The 19,604-nt window shown below is 45.2% G+C and overlaps 1 protein-coding gene across 4 annotated transcripts; it reads right to left on the minus strand.

The window, feature by feature from the left end:
* Positions 1 to 1,057: 1,057 nt before the first annotated feature.
* sanbr (SANT and BTB domain regulator of CSR) lies at positions 1,058 to 19,364 on the minus strand. Of its 4 annotated transcripts, none has more exons than XM_045714165.2 (21): positions 19,283 to 19,364; positions 18,272 to 18,423; positions 17,433 to 17,622; positions 13,948 to 14,038; positions 13,492 to 13,733; positions 13,186 to 13,244; positions 12,174 to 12,334; positions 12,007 to 12,093; positions 11,672 to 11,782; positions 8,262 to 8,385; positions 7,928 to 8,080; positions 7,266 to 7,420; positions 7,060 to 7,177; positions 6,409 to 6,441; positions 6,051 to 6,150; positions 3,302 to 3,390; positions 3,192 to 3,220; positions 3,038 to 3,111; positions 2,840 to 2,928; positions 2,061 to 2,152; positions 1,058 to 1,842 (listed from the first exon to the last, which is right to left on the minus strand). In XM_045714165.2, exons 2-21 carry the CDS (start codon positions 18,419 to 18,421, stop codon positions 1,806 to 1,808), a joined length of 2,184 nt encoding a protein of 727 aa, XP_045570121.2. In that variant the 5' UTR covers positions 18,422 to 18,423; positions 19,283 to 19,364; the 3' UTR covers positions 1,058 to 1,805. The 4 variants fall into 4 exon arrangements, with proteins under 4 accessions (XP_045570121.2, XP_045570120.2, XP_045570119.2 ...); XM_045714164.2 differs by having other exon boundaries at positions 18,815 to 19,348; XM_045714163.2 differs by having other exon boundaries at positions 18,805 to 19,348.
* Between the last annotated feature and the right edge of the window lie 240 nt (positions 19,365 to 19,604).

Raw genomic sequence — 19,604 nt, forward strand, 5'->3', positions numbered from 1 at the left:
AGAATAAACCCCCATACAAACTCATGCCCAGGCGTTCCTAGTTTTACTCACCCCGTCTTTCCAAGAACAACTTTTAAAAACCCTAGTAGATCGACGCACCCGTGCGTCACATGGTGACGTCATTTAAACTACTGAACAGGTCCGGGTGTGTTTATACTAGACGTGCCGTTTCTTGTAGTGGCTGCAGCTCAATCCCCTCTTTCGGCCGATATAAGGTTTGGCCTATTCCATAACACGGGACTTTGTGACAGCAGTCTTTTTCTCAAAATTAGAGGATCCAGAAAAGAAAATCGTCACGAAATTGTCTATAAAACCCGAACCGTTTGCGTGACAAACTAATATGAACAACGTGACCAAACAGGGTTCTACTTGTTTTACTTCCCAGAGTTTTCTTTTCTCTCTCGGAGATATAGGACAGACACTTAAACCTTATTATGCATTTTCTGACTGTCTGTTTTGCCATGTACAAATGTGTTATTCATTGCGTTTCTATTGGCTATAGCAGTAAAGGCTAAATTCAATGTTTCATAAAACATTTTTATATATATATATATCCTAAAATTCCAAATCAAATGGCTAAATGATCCATTTTATGACCATCTTAAAACAATTCCATATGTTCGCTTAGTAGATATTGCAATTTAAGGGCTTAGACCTTAACTTGCCTAGTTAAATAAAAGACCTAGAGGTTTTAACAATATGCGTTACCCTTCTTATCAAAAGCCCATATTCTCCCTTTGTCTCGAATGTATCATTTTCTTTCTCCGAGGGGAAGACAGCCAGAATGAACCGCACAACCAATAGTAAAACAATGCCATGCAATCTAGGTGAGGTGGTGTCCTTGGTGGGGTCTGTGGGGTAAAGTGGATTTGACAGGCAGAAACTGTTCTGTAGTCAATGTAAAAGACAATGCTGCCATCTAATGGACAATAATGGCATTTTTAGGTTATATTAGAGTTGAATGAGTAAAGCTTATATTAGAGTAGTTGAACTGAACAAAATGCCCATGTACCTGTACCCTCATGCAAGACACTGAAAAGAAGCTCAGGCACAGATAAATGGTGGGAATGTAACTTTAATTTCTGACTGGCTAGTCCACCCATGTCCTCTTAGTCCCAGTAGTGTGAGATACGGCCAACACAGACATATAGAAATAGAAACAGCAGCAACAGGTATTTCATTCACCATCATCTACCTACTGCTAACCATTCCTATTACTCACCACAAGGTAGCTTCTATGTTAAAGTCTATTATATTCTATGGCATACAGGTTTAGAGCTAGGTGACCTATTGCATTGTAATATACAGTTAATGGGAGGTAGGAGGCGATGTGATCGTTACAAAGACACCCGAGTCAGGCTGACGGGCTGGACTGGGTTCTAAGTGGGCTAGAAAGCCCTACGGCAAAACCAGGCCTCCTGAACTAAAGACGACCAATGCAGGACCAGGGCCTGTACTTATCAAGTGTCTCAGAGTAGGAGGGCTGATCTAGGATCAGGTCTCCCCTGTCCATTCAGTATATTCTAACAAGACAAACTGATCCTAGATCAGCACTCAGCACTACTCTTAGGCTCTTTATGAATACAGGCACAAATATTAACAGGAGCACAGTGGAGCAAGCAAGGTGGGGTTGAGAGGGTTAGCTGTTGCCAGTATACATTTGGGTCAGTTTGCTCCACTGAGTTCTCACATGAGGATCTCTTCCTCCTCTTCTCTCTCCTCCTCTGCTCTCTTCCTCTCATTTCTCCCTCCTCCTCTTCTCCCTGTCTTCCTCCTCTTCTCCCTTCATCTCCTCTTTCCAATATCTATGTGGTCCGAGCTTGACTGACGCGTGGCTTCACTCTAAAAGAAGACAGAAAGGGGGGACAACTAATTCAGAAAAGGGGGAGACAGACAGAGGAGGGTAGGGGTAGACAATGTGCCTGTGTGTGTGTGTGTGTGTGTGTGTGTGTGTGTGTGTGTGTGTGTGTGTGTGTGTGTGTGTGTGTGTGTGTGTGTGTGTGTGTGTGTGTGTGTGTGTGTGTGTGCCTGTGTGTGCCTGTGTGTGTGTGTGTACGTACCTGAGGCTTTTCTCAGGGCCACTCTGTCGTCCGCTGGCCTGGGAGGAGGACTTGAACTGGGCCTCTAGCCTGGAGTAGATCCCTGCTGCACGCTGGAACAAACACAACCACGATCACACAACCACACATTATACAACCACGATTACACATTATACAACCACACATTATTCAACCACACATTATACAACCACAACCACACATTATACAACCACACATTATACAACCACAACCACACATTATACAACCACAACCACACATTATACAACCACAACTACACATTATACAACCACACCACATTATACAACCACACCACATTATACAACCACAACCACACATTATACAACTACACATTATACAACCACGACTACACATTATACAACAACATATTATACAACCACGACTACACATTATACAACCACAACCACACATTATACAACCACACATTATACAACCACACATTATACAACCACACATTATACAACCACAACCACACATTATACAACCACACATTATACAACCACAACCACACATTATACATCCACACATTATACAACCACACATTGTACAACCACACATTATACATCCACACATTATACATCCACACATTATACATCCACAACAGGGGGTGGGGGGGGGGGGGTGGGGGGGGGGGGGGGGGGTACGCCAGTGACAACTACACTATACACACACAATGTAAATGAAGACAGTTTCATGTTTCAACTTTCTAGTGTTTTATCCCCTACTAAAAACAAAGGTGTAATCGACTCAGTAAAACACACCTCTTTAGTGTCCTTGGACTTTCTCTGTTCCTGATCTCCAAACCTAATCTTAGTCAGATGGCTAATGATCTCTACCATACGCCGCTGGTCTGGGGACAGGGAGAGAGAAAGAGGGAGGGAGGGGAGAGAGAGGACAATTAGAATGCACACAACGATCATAACACAGGCACACACAAAGTTAACTGAGACCCGTGTTACCTTCCTCTCTTTGGGCATCTTGGTTGTAGCGAATGGAGCGAGAGCTGTCCCATTTACTCTTCTGGGCACTCACTCTGGAAACACAAACAATTTCAAACATAGATACAGTGATGAAATAGATGAAGAAGCATGTAGTTGATGAAGTTGAGCTCACCTGAATGGAGTGTTGTCCCTCGAAGGGGTCTGTAAACAACCAGCAGAATTTGGAAAAGTAATTAAATTGCAATTATTTAAGTGTCAGGTAAACGAGTTAAGTACACTCACTTTGTCCACTGCTTTGTCTTTGCGATGGAAATTAGGTGAAGACATCTGCCTCTTCAGAGGTTTGCTCAACTTCCTGGCCTTCTTAGCAGCTAACAGTGAACACATAGAAAACCCATATGTTGTTACAACCATAAGCAGTGTACACATACATTCATGATTCAATTACAACCGATAGCTCATAGCTGCAGACAGATATCAAAATGTATACAAACCCAATGCAATTTCAAAATGAGCAGCCCATGCACCAATAAGGTACTGCCATCTGCTGGCTATAGTGGGGATTCATCATAACATACTGTGTGGTCTTATGACATAGGGAGAATCTCGATTTGATTCCTCGCCTCCTCCTCAAAACCCATTAGATGAGGTCAGAGGTCCCTCCCCTCTGACCTTCTCATCCAATTGGTTTTCAGAAGAAAGCGAGGAATCAAATCGAGATTCTCCCTATGTCATAAGACCACACTGTATGTTATGATGAATCCCCACTGTGTTTATTGAAATAAATGAATATAAATAAATGAAGGAGGAGAGCGGACACAAGGAATCAAGAAAACGTCATTGAACCCCCCCCCCCCCCCCGTCCCGTCCCGTCCCGTTTCAAAGCCTCTTTGGTAATTGGCATTTATTAGGATCCCCATTAGCCACTGCCAAAGCATCTGCTACTCTTCCTGGGGACCACATGAAATAATACAGAACATTATCAGTCAAGGACTGAACTACATTTTAAAGGCCACACACAGCCCACATATCAGTACATACACACAATATCTAGGTCTAATACATAGTAGAGTGCAATTTACAATACAAGAAATATGAAAACGGCTGTGTCTCTTCACAGGCCCCTTTGTGATGTAAGGTGTTCTTCATCTGGTTTTTGAATCTGGTTTTATTGCTAGCTTGAGTTACCTGGGTTACCAGAGAGTTCCATGTAGTCATGGTTCTATTTAATACTGTGTGTTTCCCAGCCTCTGTTCTGGACCTGGAGACTGTTGAAGAGACCTCTGGCTGCATGTCTTATGTTGTACAGATGATTGTCTGAACTGTGTCCCAACGGCTTGAACAGACAGTTCTGTACCTTCAACACAAAGATCAATAGTGACGCAGTCAATCTCTCCTCAACTTTGAGCCAGGAGAGATTGGCATGCATGTTACTGACACTTGCCCTCCGTGTACATCGAAGTGCGATACTTGCTATTTTGTTCTGGACCAACTGCAATTTACCTACGTCCTTCTTTGCCGCACATGACCACACAGCTGGGCAGTAGTCCAGGTGCCACAAAACTAGGTCCTGTAGAACCTGTCTGGCCGACTGAGATGTCAAGGCAGAGCAACGCCCTATCACGGACAGACCTCATCCCATTTTAGCAACCATTGAGTCTATATGTTTTGATGACAGCTTGCTATCTAGAGTGACACCCAGCAGTTTAGTCTCCTTAACTTGCTAAATCGCCACATTATTCAATAACAGATCTAAATGAGGTTTAGCGTTGAGAGAGTGATGTGTCCCAAAAATGATGCTTTACATATTTTTTTATATTTATCACCAGCCTATTGCTAGTTATCCATTCTAAAACTGACTGGAGCTCTATGTTAAGGGTGTCTGTTATTTATTTTACAGTTGCAGCCGACATCTACACGGTTGAGTCGTCAGCGTACATAGACACACAGGCTTTATTCAAAATCAGTGGAAGGTCATTAGTAAAAATAGAAAACAATAATGGCCCTAGTCGGCTGCCCTGCGGAACACCACACTCAACTGCATTTTCATGAGAGAGGCTTCCATTTACAAAAACCCTCTGTGTTCTATTAGATAGGTAACTCTCAATCCATAATAAGGCAGAGGAAGCAAATCCATAACACCCATGTTTTTTTCAGCAATAGGTTACGATCAATGACATCAAAAGCTGCACTGAAGTCTAACAGAGCAGCTCGCACAATCTTCTATCAATTTATTTTAGCCAAGCATCAGTCATTTGTGTCAGTGCCAAGCATGTTGAGTGCCCTTCCTTAAAAGCATGCTGAAAGTCTGTTGTTAATTAGTTTTCTGTAAAATAACTTTGTATTTGATCAAACACAATTTTTTCCAAAGGTTTGCTAAGCACTTGTAACAGACTGATTGATTGGCTGTTTGAACCATTAAAAGGGTGCTCTGCTAATCTTGGGTAGCTGAATGACCTTTGCCCCCCCCCCTCCATGTCTGAGGGCATACCATCTTCTAGCCTTAAACTGAAGATGTGGCCAACAGGAGTCACAATGTATTCCTCTACCAACCTCAGTAATTTACCATCCAGGTTGTCGGTACCAGGTGGTTTGTCCTTATTTATAGATTAGCAGCCATTTTGTTCACCTCTTCCACATCCACTTTGTGGAACTAAAAACTACAGTGCTTGTCTTTCATTATTTGGCCCATTATGTATGTATGTCATGCCTACATTTTCTAATCTTGTCAACAAAAAAATATTCAAGTGGTTGGTATTAATATTAAAGGGTTTTGTTATGAACGAGCCATCTGCCGCAATGACAGATGAGTTTGCTTTTTTTTGTCTAGAATTTCATTAAATGTACTCCAGAGCTTCTTTTTTTCCATAGTATAGTTTCTTCTTTTAGTTTAGTGATTTCTATATTTACTGTATGTTTACCAGTCTACTTTGTTGTCAGACAGATTTGCTTTTCCCTTTGCCTCACCCCTCTCAGCCATACAGTTTTTCATATTAGAGTATAAACCAATCAGAGAGCCTAATTACTCTACCTTGTTTCTTGCTGGCCTCCTCTTCATCCCCCACCTCATCCTCAGTGACCTCTGACCCCGTGGTATACTCCTCATCCTCAGACAGCAGCGTCTGCTGCCTCTGACACAGGGCAGAGGAGGGCATATCAGGGTTTAGATAGGCTAGACACCAAACAGATCTGGGACCAGGCTAACACCACAGCTCATTAACTAAGCATGAGGAGTTGGCATGATAGCACAAACAGACTGGCTCTCAGGCTTCTGCTGGTTCAGCTGGTACAAAGGTATACTATGTCACATCATATACACACAAACATACAGACACGGACACACACACTGCAGCAAAATTACATTTGGAAACAATAAACGTTGATCATACCAGTTGCCGGCTCCAGTTTTTCAACAGGGAAAACTGCAAAGCAATAGGTTGAGTTAGTTAGACTATAGTCTATCTATTTGAAATAGGTTGAGTTAGTTAGACTATAGTCTATCTATTTGAAATAGGTTGAGTTAGTTAGACTAGAGTCTATCTATTTGAAATAGGTTGAGTTAGTTAGACTATAGTCTATCTATTTGAAATAGGTTGAATTAGACTACAGGCATATCTATGACTCCACAAATCAAGCGCAGGTCGACGTTTATTGTCATCAATCTTGCCCTGGAGGCAGACCTGAGTGATTTCCGAAGATGGGCCAGCTGCAAAGTCAAAATTGTCTATATCGTAAAAATTATTTAAAACAAAAATGGCCTTTTTGGTCTTCATTTAAGGTTTTGTTTGATTATATGCATTAGGGTTAGCAGTGTGGTTACGGTTGGGTTTAAAATCAGATGTTCTGCAGTAATGTAGCTAGTAGACAGATGTGTAGCCAGATAGGTATATCAATGAGGTCTGCTTGTCATTGTAAATAAGTTTGAGCAAGCACACTAAACTTTCTTAAAACGTATCATTCTAGTTGTGAGTATGAATTTGATCTCAATTGACTTGCCTGGATAAATAAATAAATAAATAAATAAATAGTTGTAAACTCACAGTGGTGCCCTCTACTCTCTGAAGCCCCGGGTCTACCAGGATGTCACAGTCCAGTACCCGCTCCCCTCTCTCCCCCCTCTCCCCCCTCTCTGAACCACTGGAGGGGGAGTCTACAGGCCTGGCACATAGATACACAGAGAGAGAACAGGGGATCACTAAACGCAAAACCTATCATAAGATACAAAAATACACAAACAGTTTCTTACCCTGTCTCTGGTAGGGGTGTGTTGGGTACACACACTGTCTCTCTGTGTAGTAGCAGGTCGTTGAGTAGTCTGGTCTGGGCTGAGTTTACCTGGTGGTCCCCAGTACAGTCTCCACTGTCTGACGCATTCACTATGTGGTCCTGCATCTTACAGCCCTGAGACACACACACACACACACACACCGTTTTGACAAGAATCAAGTGTGAAATGTGTAAAATATGTATTGTGTGAGATGCAAACTATTCAAAGCATGGTCACCTCACAACTCCACGTGTGTGTGAGTGTGTTCCTACCTTGGGAATGCCGGTGGGGTCAGTGTGAGTGTGTTCCTACCTTGGGAATGCCGGTGGGGTCAGTGTGAGTGTGTTCCTACCTTGGGAATGCCGGTGGGGTCAGTGTGAGTGTGTTCCTACCTTGGGATTGCCGGTGGGGTCAGTGTGTGAGTGTGCTCCTACCTTGGGATGCCGGTGGGGTCAGTGTGTGAGTGTGTTCCTACCTTGGGCGCGCCGGTGGGGTCAGTGTGTGAGTGTGTTGCTACCTTGGAGCGCCGGTGGGGTCAGTGTGTGAGTGTGCTCCTACCTTGGGAATGCCGGTGGGGTCAGTGTGTGAGTGTGTTGCTACCTTGGAGCGCCGGTGGGGTCAGTGTGTGAGTGTGCTCCTACCTTGGGCATGCCGGTGGGGTCAAAGCGTAGTGTCCTCTGGTTGCAGCAGGGGTAGATGCCCGTCCCGTGCCAGCCCTGCTCTGTCCCCATGCCCGGGTACAACACAACCTCTGGGTGATATCGACAGTGGGACAGCTCTGCACACACAAACGTCTGGAGACACAAATACACACGGTTTTGCCTTGATGCACAATGCCTGGAGTATGCATGAACACACCCAAACCTGCTCTCCTACCTGTTGGCAGTGGGAGCAGGTGAGATGGTTGACAGCCCCCCCCTCCTCCCTACCTGTTGGCAGTGGGAGCAGGTGAGATGGTTGACAGCCCCCCCCTACCTGTTGGCAGTGGGAGCAGGTGAGATGGTTGATGGTTCCCCAGATCCTCCAGTAGACCAGCACCCAGGACTTCAGCTCCTCATACAGTTCTGTCATGTAATCATGGACCTCCCATCTCTTCTGCCTACAGACCACAGGTAGTGATAGAAATGACTCTCCTTTATTCTGTCCATGTTTCTCAAAGCAGCTCCACCACAAAACAATGTTGGCCAGCCTGGTCCTTGGAACCAACTCAGTGTCCACCCTGAGATTGGAAGGTCAGGAGTTCTGCTTGGAACTCAGCATTAAGGAGATAGATTGGGGGTAAGGCCCTGTGATAGACTAGTGTCCTGTCCAGGGGGTGTACTGAGGTGATAGACTAGTGTCCTGTCCAGGGGGTGTAACAGCAGAGGGAGCACCCCCCTATCCACACTGACGGGACAGCAGTGGAGGAGGTGGAACGTTTCAAGTTCCTCTGCGTACACATCACGGACAAACTTAAAATGGTCCACCCACACAGACAGATTAGTGAGGCTGAAGGAATTAGGCTTGTCACCTAAAACCCTTACAAACTTCTAGATGCACAATCGAGAGCATCCTGTTGGGCTGTATCACTGCCTGGTACGGCAACTGCACCGCCCACAACCGCAGGGCTCTCCAGAGGGTAGTGAGGTCTGAACAACGCATCACCGGGGGCAAACTACCTGCCCTCCAGGACACCTACACCACCCAATGTCACATGAAGGCCAAAAAGATCATCAAGGACAATAACCACCCGAGCCACTGCCTGTTCACCCCGCTATCATCCAGAAGGCAAGGTCAGTACAGGTGCAACAAAGCTGGGACAGAGAGACTGAAAAACAGCTTCTATCTCAAGGCCATCAGACTGTTAAACAGCCATCACTAACACAGAGAGGCTGCTGCCTACATACAGACTTGAAATCATTGGCCACTCTAACAAATGGATCACTAGTCACTTTATTAATGCCACTTTAATAATGATGTTTACATATCTTGCATTACTCATCTCATGTATATACTGTATTTTATACCATCTATTGCATTTCGTCTATGACGCTCTGTCATAGATTTGTGTGTATTAGGTAGTTGTTGTGAATTTGTTAGATTACTTGTTAGATATTACTGCACTGTCGGAACTAGAAGCACAAGCATTTCGCTACACTCGCATTAACATCTGCTAACCATGTGTATGTGACCAATAAGATTTGATTTTACACCACGCTGCCTCGCTACAGAAACAGATTACTGGTCTCACTGGTTCTTGGAGCCGGATATCCTGTTTTACTGTGCTTTATTGCTAAGTACACTACCTGGGATATACTTTGAAATGACATGGTAAATTGTAGCTCTAATATATACTGCTCAAAAAAATTAAGGGAACACTTAAACAACACATCCTAGATCTGAATGAAAGAAATAATCTTATTAAATCCTTTTTTCATTACATAGTTGAATGTGCTGACAACAAAATCACACAAAAATAATCAATGGAAATCCAATTTATCCCCCCATGGAGGTCTGGATTTGGAGTCACACTCAAAATTAAAGTGGAAAACCACACTACAGGCTGATCCAACTTTGATGTAATGTCCTTAAAACAAGTCAAAATGAGGCTCAGTAGTGTGTGTGGCCTCCACGTGCCTGTATGACCTCCCTACAATGCCTGGGCATGCTCCTGATGAGGTGGCGGATGGTCTCCTGAGGGATCTCCTCCCAGACCTGGACTAAAGCATCCGCCAACTCCTGGACAGTCTGTGGTGCAACGTGGCGTTGGTGGATGGAGCGAGACACAATGTCCCAGATGTGCTCAATTGGATTCAGGTCTGGGGAACGGGCGGGCCAGTCCATAGCATCAATGCCTTCCTCTTGCAGGAACTGCTGACACACTCCAGCCACATGAGGTCTAGCATTGTCTTGCATTAGGAGGAACCCAGGGCCAACCGCACCAGCATATGGTCTCACAAGGGGTCTGAGGATCTCATCTCGGTACCTAATGGCAGTCAGGCTACCTCTGGCGAGCACATGGAGGGCTGTGCGGCGCCCCAAAGAAATTCCACCCCACACCATGACTGACCCACCGCCAAACCGGTCATGCTGGAGGATGTTGCAGGCAGCAGAACATTCTCCACGGCGTCTCCAGACTGTCACGTCTGTCACGTGCTCAGTGTGAACCTGCTTTCATCTGTGAAGAGCACAGGGCGCCAGTGGCGAATTTGCCAATCTTGGTGTTCTCTGGCAAATGCCAAACGTCCTGCACGGTGTTGGGCTGTAAGCACAACCCCCACCTGTGGACGTCGGGCCCTCATACCACCCTCATGGAGTCTGTTTCTGACCGTTTGAGCAGACACATGCACATTTGTGGCCTGCTGGAGGTCATTTTGCAGGGCTCTGGCAGTGCTCCTCCTTGCACAAAGGTGGAGGTAGTCCTGCTGCTGGGTTGTTGCCCTCCTACGGCCTCCTCCACGTCTCCTGATGTACTGGCCTGTCTCCTGGTAGCGCCTCCATGCTCTGGACACTACGCTGACAGACACAGCAAACCTTCTTGCCACAGCTCGCATTGATGTGCCATCCTGGATGAGCTGCACTACCTGAGCCACTTGTGTGGGTTGTAGACTCCGTCTCATGCTACCACTAGAGTGAAAGCACCGCCAGCATTCAAAAGTGACCAAAACATCAGCCAGGAAGCATAGGAACTGAGAAGTGGTCTGTGGTCCCCACCTGCAGAACCACTCCTTTATTGGGGGTGTCTTGCTAATTGCCTATAATTTCCACCTGTTGTCTATTCCATTTGCACAACAGCATGTGAAATGTATTGTCAATCAGTATTGCTTCCTAAGTGGACAGTTTGATTTCACAGAAGTGTGATTGACTTGGAGTTACATTGTGTTGTTTAAGTGTTCCCTTTATTTTTTTGAGCAGTGTATTTACCAAATAATGACATGGTTTCTTTAGCATTTATCACTATAAACATCCATAGAACAGTGATGTCTCTTGATAGAGCACAAGTATTACAAGCCATATAGCATCAGTTTTTATCCAAAGCGACTTAACCGTAAATCACAGTCCACAGACGCTGAGAGGCGTTGGTCCCATTGTGACATAGCTACGCAGCTCTGAGACCATCATCCGCGGGGCACGCACCTCCCCACAAATCCCAACCAACAACTTTCCGGTACACGTCCTCTATTCATTTGAATGTGTTGACAGTTGGAGAAATTGCTTGAGCTGCGCTGAGAAATCAAAAAGTATGAAAGCCAACGTTGCAATATTCTAGAACACTGCTGTGCATATGGCGTCCAAATATGGTACTCTGATAGACCCTTTACAGTCATGCACGCTTACATTTTACATATGGGTGGCCACAGAGGGCATCGAACCCACAACCAAGGTGTAACTGGGTGGTACAGGACCTGCTGTGAGTGTAGGTGATGTCTCCTCGAGGGTTGATGTTGATCTTCCCTGGGATGCAGGAGATCTTCCTCTCTGTGTCCTTGGTCAGCAGTTTCAGGCACAGACCACACCTGGGAAAGACAAGTTGCAGTTCGGTGGTTAGGCGAGGTTAACATGAGTCGTATTCATTGGAAACCAAACAGAAGAAAACAGACCAAACAGGTAGCAATCTACCTACACTTGTCCAGTGAGAAACGCTCATTTTCGTTTTGTGATGCAAAATGTTTTCTGTTGTGTGCCCAAATGAATAAGACCAATGACAGACAAAGCAATGCATCCCAGAGCTGCCACACACCTGTACAGAGTTGATGCGTTGCCTGGGGAGTCCTGGTTCTTATAGTCAGGATCGAAGAGACACTCAATTTTCTTCTGGAATAACTTACTGAGGAAAGGGAGAAATGAAAGGCGTTGGCTGAAGCGGAATGATCTGTCTACCAGGTCTACCAAAATCATCAGGTCTACCTTTTGAACTTGTCTTTTCTGTCCATGATGTCATCTGCCTCGTTGTGGCTGAAGAGGTCAGAGATGTCCGCTGCCAGGTTACTGTTGATGCAGTTCATGTTGCAGGGTGTGGCCACGATGGCACTCATGTGCTTGTGACAGTACTGAATACACTCCTCCACCTATGAGAGGTCAACATGTGACAGTACAGTGCTATACACTCCTCCACCTATGAGAGGTCAACATGTGACAGTACAGTGCTATACACTCCTCCACCTATGAGAGGTCAACATGTGACAGTACAGTGCTATACACTCCTCCACCTATGAGAGGTCAACATGTGACAGTACAGTGCTATACACTCCTCCACCTATGAGAGGTCAACATGTGACAGTACAGTGCTATACACTCCTCCACCTATGAGAGGTCAACATGTGACAGTACAGTGCTATACACTCCTCCAGCTATGAGAGGTCAACATGTAACAGTACAGTGCTATACACTCCTCCAGCTGAAAGACAGGTCAACTTAAATAGGTCATTGAGTTTGTTCAATGCCTTGGAAGTCATGTGTCACTTACTTACAATAAAAGTAACATGTTACAATTCTAAAAACAATTGTAATGGTAACCATGCAACAGGAAGTGAAGCGTTCCAAAGGCCCTTCGTTTTCTGTTTGAGACTAAAGTGAAGAGTGAAGCCTATTTGCCTAATAAGCTTATTGGTTTTCAGTTTTTTTCTTGAGTGCTATTTTATTCAACGACCAACAAAAGCTTGCTGGTTCATTTACTGTAGCAGAGAGGAAGAGGCGAAGCGACAAGTTTCACTCCTCGCCCCAAAAAATAAATTAATAAAAATATATATATTTTTAAATCAGTCCAAAATATTTTATTTTGTTGTAAAAGGTTCCCAAATAGCCTTTTTCCCCAATGTCAGTTCAGCCACTTTGCATTGGTTCTTCAGCTACAACAGAAAACCAGGGCCCCCGAAACGTACGCTACATGGGAACTGGTTCCCTCCATTACAACACTTACTAACGTGTCCATCTTCAAGAACTCGGAGGAGATGAGGATTGAGATCACATTGCTGGGCTCTGTAACCACACAACCAACAAACACCACGTAACCAACCAATGTTAGCACACAACCAACAAACACCACATACTGACCAAACACACTGCCAGGCCAACCAACAAGCACACCACTATTGGTGACCACAGCATTGCCGTCTCCATGGTTATCATTTGCCAGGCCCAGGTAAGTGATGGTATATAACTGTACAAGCATCAGTGTATGTAGCTACAGTACGTATGATGCAAGAGCATATATTACATTTTTTACCGAGTTTTGGTTTGTCATTGTTGCCATCGACGGCCATTTTGTGCCTCTTGACGTAGTTCATGAGCCAGTCGAAGATCTGCACGTCACAGTGTACAGAGATGTCCACCTCCTCCCAGCGCTGGGGGTCAACAGAGAGGTACTCAGCAAAGTAACGCATCTCGTTGATCAGAAGGTCACGGGGACACATGAAGTCCTGCTTCAGGTTCTTAGCCTCGTCACACACGTGGATCACCATATTGGGCCTGTGTGGGGAGAGATATACAGAGATACAGACAGGCAGGCAGACACACACAGAGACACAGAGAGGAATAACTCTTGATTTTTGTATTAGAGTACATTTGAGTATTTGTTAGCAGACTAAGTTCTTGATCCTGCTCTATGAAACTCTTTGATCACCTTGACTTGAACTGGTTAACAGTTTATTTCTGTTTGACGGTAGTTAGACCAGGCACTCACCCTTTCCCCTCCTGGGGCTTCTCGTCCTCCTCTGCAGACTCCCTGCTCTCTTTCTCCACCGAGCTACCTCTTGAAGGGTTCACCGCCAGGCCTGGAGAGTGGATACACCAAACAAGACTGTGTAGCTCACTGAACTAAAGCCTAGATATTCAGACATGAAGAGTCTTCAGGTCTTACTGCCTGCTACACTGGACGCAGAACTTTGGCATCTTGACTGGCTGCATCACCGCTTGGTATGGCAACTGCACCGCCCTCGATCACAAGGACGCTACAGAGGGTGGTGCGGACGGCCCAGTACATCACAGGGGCTGAGCTCCCTGCCATCAAGGACCTATATACCCCAGCCATAGACTGTTCTCTCTGCTACTGCATGGCAAGCGTTACCGGAGCACCAAGTCTGGGACTAAAAGGTACCTGAACAGCTTCTACCCCCAAACCATAAGACTGCTGAACAGGTAATCAAATGGTTACTTGGACTATTTGCATTGAGCCTTTTACACTGGCTTTGTGCACACTCACTGGACTCCACACACACACACATATAGACACTTATCTATCCTGATTGTCTAGTCACTTTTACCCCTACCTACATGTACATATTACCTCAACTACCTCGTACCCCTGCACATTGACTCAGTACCAGTACTCCTTGTATATAGCCTCATTATTATAATACTACAGGGGTACTGGTACTCCTTGTATATAGCCTCATTATTATAATACTACAGGGGTACTGGTACTCCTTGTATATAGTCTCATTATTATAATACTACAGGGGTACTGGTACTCCTTGTATATAGCCTCATTATTATAATACTACAGGGGTACTGGTACTCCTTGTATATAGCCTCATTATTATAATACTACAGGGGTACTGGTACTCCTTGTATATAGCCTCATTATTATAATACTACAGGAGTACTGGTACTCCTTGTATATAGCCTCATTATTATAATATTACAGGAGTACTGGTACTCCTTGTATATAGCCTCATTATTATAATACTACAGGGGTACTGGTTCTCCTTGTATATAGCCTTATTATTATAATACTACAGGGGTACTGGTACTCCTTGTATATAGCCTCATTATTATAATACTACAGGAGTACTGGTACTCCTTGTATATAGCCTCATTATTATAATACTACAGGGGTACTGGTACTCCTTGTATATAGCCTCATTATTATAATACTACAGGAGTACTGGTTCTCCTTGTATATAGCCTCATTATTATAATACTACAGGAGTACTGGTACTCCTTGTATATAGCCTCATTATTATAATACTACAGGAGTACTGGTTCTCCTTGTATATAGCCTCATTATTATAATACTACAGGGGTACTGGTACTCCTTGTATATAGTCTCATTATTATAATACTACAGGAGTACTGGTTCTCCTTGTATATAGCCTTATTATTATAATACTACAGGAGTACTGGTACTCCTTGTATATAGCCTTATTATTATAATACTACAGGAGTACTGGTACTCCTTGTATATAGCCTCATTATTATAATACTACAGGAGTACTGGTACTCCTTGTATATAGCCTCATTATTATAATACTACAGGAGTACTGGTTCTCCTTGTATATAGCCTCATTATTATAATACTACAGGAGTACTGGTTCTCCTTGTATATAGCCTCATTATTATAATACTACAGGGGTACTGGTACTCCTTGTATATAGCCTCATTATTATAATACTACAGGGGTACTGGTTCTCCTTGTATACAGCCTCATTATTATAATACTACAGGGGTACTGGTACTCCTTGTATATAGCCTTATTTTCTGTTATTTATTGTGTTACTATTTTCTACTTGCTAATTTTCTTACTTTTTAACTCTGCATTGTTGGGAAAGGGTTCGTAGGTAAGCATTTCACAGTGAAGTGTACACCTGTTGTATTCTGCGCATGTGACAAATTATATTTGATTAGATTTTTAGTTGAGACGCTCCTATTCATTTAGTGCGAGACGCTCCTATTCATTTAGTGCGAGACGCTCCTATTCATTTAGTGCGAGACGCTCCTATTCATTGAGTGCGAGACGCTCCTATTCATTTAGTGCGAGACACTCCTATTCATTTAGTGCGAGACGCTCCTATTTATTTAGTGCGAGACGCTCCTATTCATTTAGCGCGAGACGCTCCTATTCATTGAGTGCGAGACGCTCCTATTCATTGAGTGCGAGACGCTCCTATTCATTTAGTGCGAGACGCTCCTATTCATTTAGTGCGAGACGCTCCTATTCATTTAGTGCGAGACGCTCCTATTCATTTAGTGCGAGACGCTCCTATTCATTTAGTGCGAGACGCTCCTATTCATTTAGTACGAGACACTCCTATTCATTTAGTGCGAGACGCTCCTATTCATTTAGTGCGAGACGCTCCTATTTATTTAGTGCGAGACGCTCCTATTCATTTAGTGCGAGACACTCCTATTAATTTAGTGCGAGATGCTCCTATTCATTTAGTGCGAGACGCTCCTATTCATTTAGTTGAGATGCTCCTATTCATTTAGTGCGAGACACTCCTATTCATTTAGTTGAGATGCTCCTATTCATTTAGTGCGAGACACTCCTATTCATTTAAATGGAACTCTGTTTCTATTGCCAAGATGTCCAGTCGCGGCTCAAACCCAGAACACCAGGATAAAATGGCTCGCACTCTGATCACGCTGGTACATTTTTTTACTGCATTTGGGACGCCCCAGCAGCTCCTACGTTAGGCAGGCTGACCCCCAGCAGATCCTACGTTAGGCAGGCTGGCCCCCAGCAGCTCCTACGTTAGGCAGGCTGGCCCCCAGCAGCTCCTACGTTAGGCAGGCTGACCCCCAGCAGCTCCTACGTTAGGCAGGCTGACCCCCAGCAGCTCCTACGTTAGGCAGGCTGACCCCCAGCAGCTCCTACGTTAGGCAGGCTGACCCCCAGCAGCTCCTACGTTAGGCAGGCTGGCCCCCAGCAGCTCCTACGTTAGGCAGGCTGACCCCCAGCAGCTCCTACGTTAGGCAGGCTGAGCCCCAGCAGCTCCTACGTTAGGCAGGCTGACCCCCAGCAGCTCCTACGTTAGGCAGGCTGACCCCCAGCAGCTGCTTAGGCAGGCTGACCCCTAGCAGCTCCTACGTTAGGCAGGCTGACCCCCAGCAGCTCCTACGTTAGGCAGGCTGGCCCCCAGCAGCTCCTACGTTAGGCAGGCTGACCCCCAGCAGCTCCTACGTTAGGCAGGCTGACCCCCAGCAGCTCCTACGTTAGGCAGGCTGACCCCCAGCAGCTCCTACGTTAGGCAGGCTGACCCCCAGCAGCTCCTACGTTAGGCAGGCTGGCCCCCAGCAGCTCCTACGTTAGGCAGGCTGACCCCCAGCAGCTCCTACGTTAGGCAGGCTGACCCCCAGCAGCTCCTACGTTAGGCAGGCTCGTCATCACAGACATAGTTCCCCAAACCACTACATATGCACTAGCACATCAACACCAGTCAGCCTTACCCGTAACTGAGATGGAGCTCTGATTGGTCCGCGTCTCCCCCGCGTCTCCCGTGGTGTCCAATAGTGTGGATTTGATGTAGGTGGACAGCGAGTCCACAGGGGAGGACCCTCCTGCCGTCAGCGCGTTGCATTGGTCGTCCACGTGATGGGACCCTCCCGTGCTCTTCAGCTCCTCGAACCTCTGCGCACACTGAAGGTAGGCACGACAACCACCATGGCAACCATGTCACTACTACACCATGACAGCAACAACCCTCAGACCACATCATCTTGGTTCCAGTGACCCCTGTACAACATTCAACAGCAGTCCGAACTAAACTAAGCTATAGGACAGCTGACCTAATAAGACATTGGTGGACTCTTCTATTTATCATGTGACACACTTGTACAAGTGCAATGGAAATGTGTTTCTGGCATATCCCACCTCCCCCTGAAACAGACGTGGACAGTGGGGTCAAGTCTAGGGTCACCATTTTCCAGCACCCCTGGAGCAATTGCGGTTAAGTGCCTTGCTCAAGGGCACAGCGACAGATTTTTCACCTTGTCGGCTCTAGGATTCGAACTTTAGATTACTGGCTCAACACTCTTACCTCGAGGCTACCTGCCACGCCAAACAGTGACCATAGGGAGTTGGTAAGACAACACAGACAGATCTCAGACCAGGCTAATAGCCTTTTACGATCTCTCCTTAGTTGGAGCAGTGGTTAGCAAGCTTGCCTACAGACTGGGAGACCCGGGTTCGCCATCCACAAGAGGTGTTGCACTGTAGCCGTTAGCTACTATAGCTTCAATCAATCAATATGTTTATTGTCCCAATTTGCAGTGCATGTAGAGCTTACCTCCTTGGGTGTGAAGCCAGGGACCAGCATGGCCACGTTGTCCCAGTTGATGGGCTGTGGAACACTCCAGAGAGAGCTCAGCACCATGTCCAGGACCAGCAGGTTGTTGTCATTGGGAAAGTTGTTGTTCAGGGTGCAGTAACGACTCATGTCTGTCAGCAGTTAAGGGTGAGAGATGTCAAGGTTGACTCAGCGATATGACATTATCATACATTATTAGATCTGAAGGGTGAGAGAGATCAGAGCATTATTCTGTTAAAGGTAGACTCAGTGATATGACACCATCATACAAAGGTGGAGGTCACTTTATGCTCACAGAAAGCTGTGGTTTCTTCAATCAACAATAGTAATGGGACTGTCTACTTGACATAGATACATAAGAATAACAAGAGCATGTATAGAAAGCCTTGACATCCAACAGCATCTCTAAACCAAATTCTGGAATAGGCTACTCCTACTTTGTCCCACCATTGTCACTGTCATTGAAAAGCTGACTGTCAGTAGCATACGCGGTGAACAGTGCACACACATACTTTTGGCTACGTCGATGATCTTCTTGCAACAAGGATGGATTCTCCTCCCTTGGAATGCCCCTTTGTCTTTGGCTGTAGACTAACTGTCCAACGCTAATTTAATGGCATTTTTGTCAGACGCTTATTCTAGCAAGCTAGCTACCTATAGTGCACATCACTGCACTAGAAGCTAAATACGATACGTTTGTATTATAGTTCCAAAACACTTGTAGTATCTAGTTGGCTGTACGGTTATCTTGCATCTTATTGATTCAATGATGACACCTGATTCTTCTGTGGGCCGGATGAAAGGACGTTCGGTGTACAGGAGCCGTCATCCACTTCTAACGCTAATGCTACTACCTAACTAGCTATAAGTACACTCTCTCTGCAGAATCATCCCGGCAACGATTTGATGGACAGACAAGACATTCAATCAGCATTGCATACGGGATGGAAACACCCTAAAACGCTCGGTAATGACGTTTAGATAACGAACCGCCAGTCGTTGTAACGTCCCCAAATCTTCTTCTCCTGCTGCGTTGATTCCGTTTTTCTGGTGCCGCAGTGCAGCAGCGGTTCCGCGTCCCAGGGTTGCTTAGTGACAGAAGTGCGCTTTGACGAAATGAAAAGGGAAATGATTTTGTATCCAGCAGGTGTGTAACTACGTGTTTAATCTTGTTATAATGGACGCATTACATTTACAAAACAATTAACATCCAACGATATTAAACTAAACAGGTTAATTAAGTTAGCCATTTATTTTTGCCATGTGATGAGTGTATAATACATTTTTCATTTGTTAGTAAGAAAAAGCCAAC

This window comes from Salmo salar, chromosome 01 (assembly GCF_965601325.2).
Source record: "Salmo salar chromosome 01, fSalSal1, whole genome shotgun sequence".
Taxonomy (NCBI): Eukaryota; Metazoa; Chordata; class Actinopteri; order Salmoniformes; family Salmonidae; genus Salmo; species Salmo salar.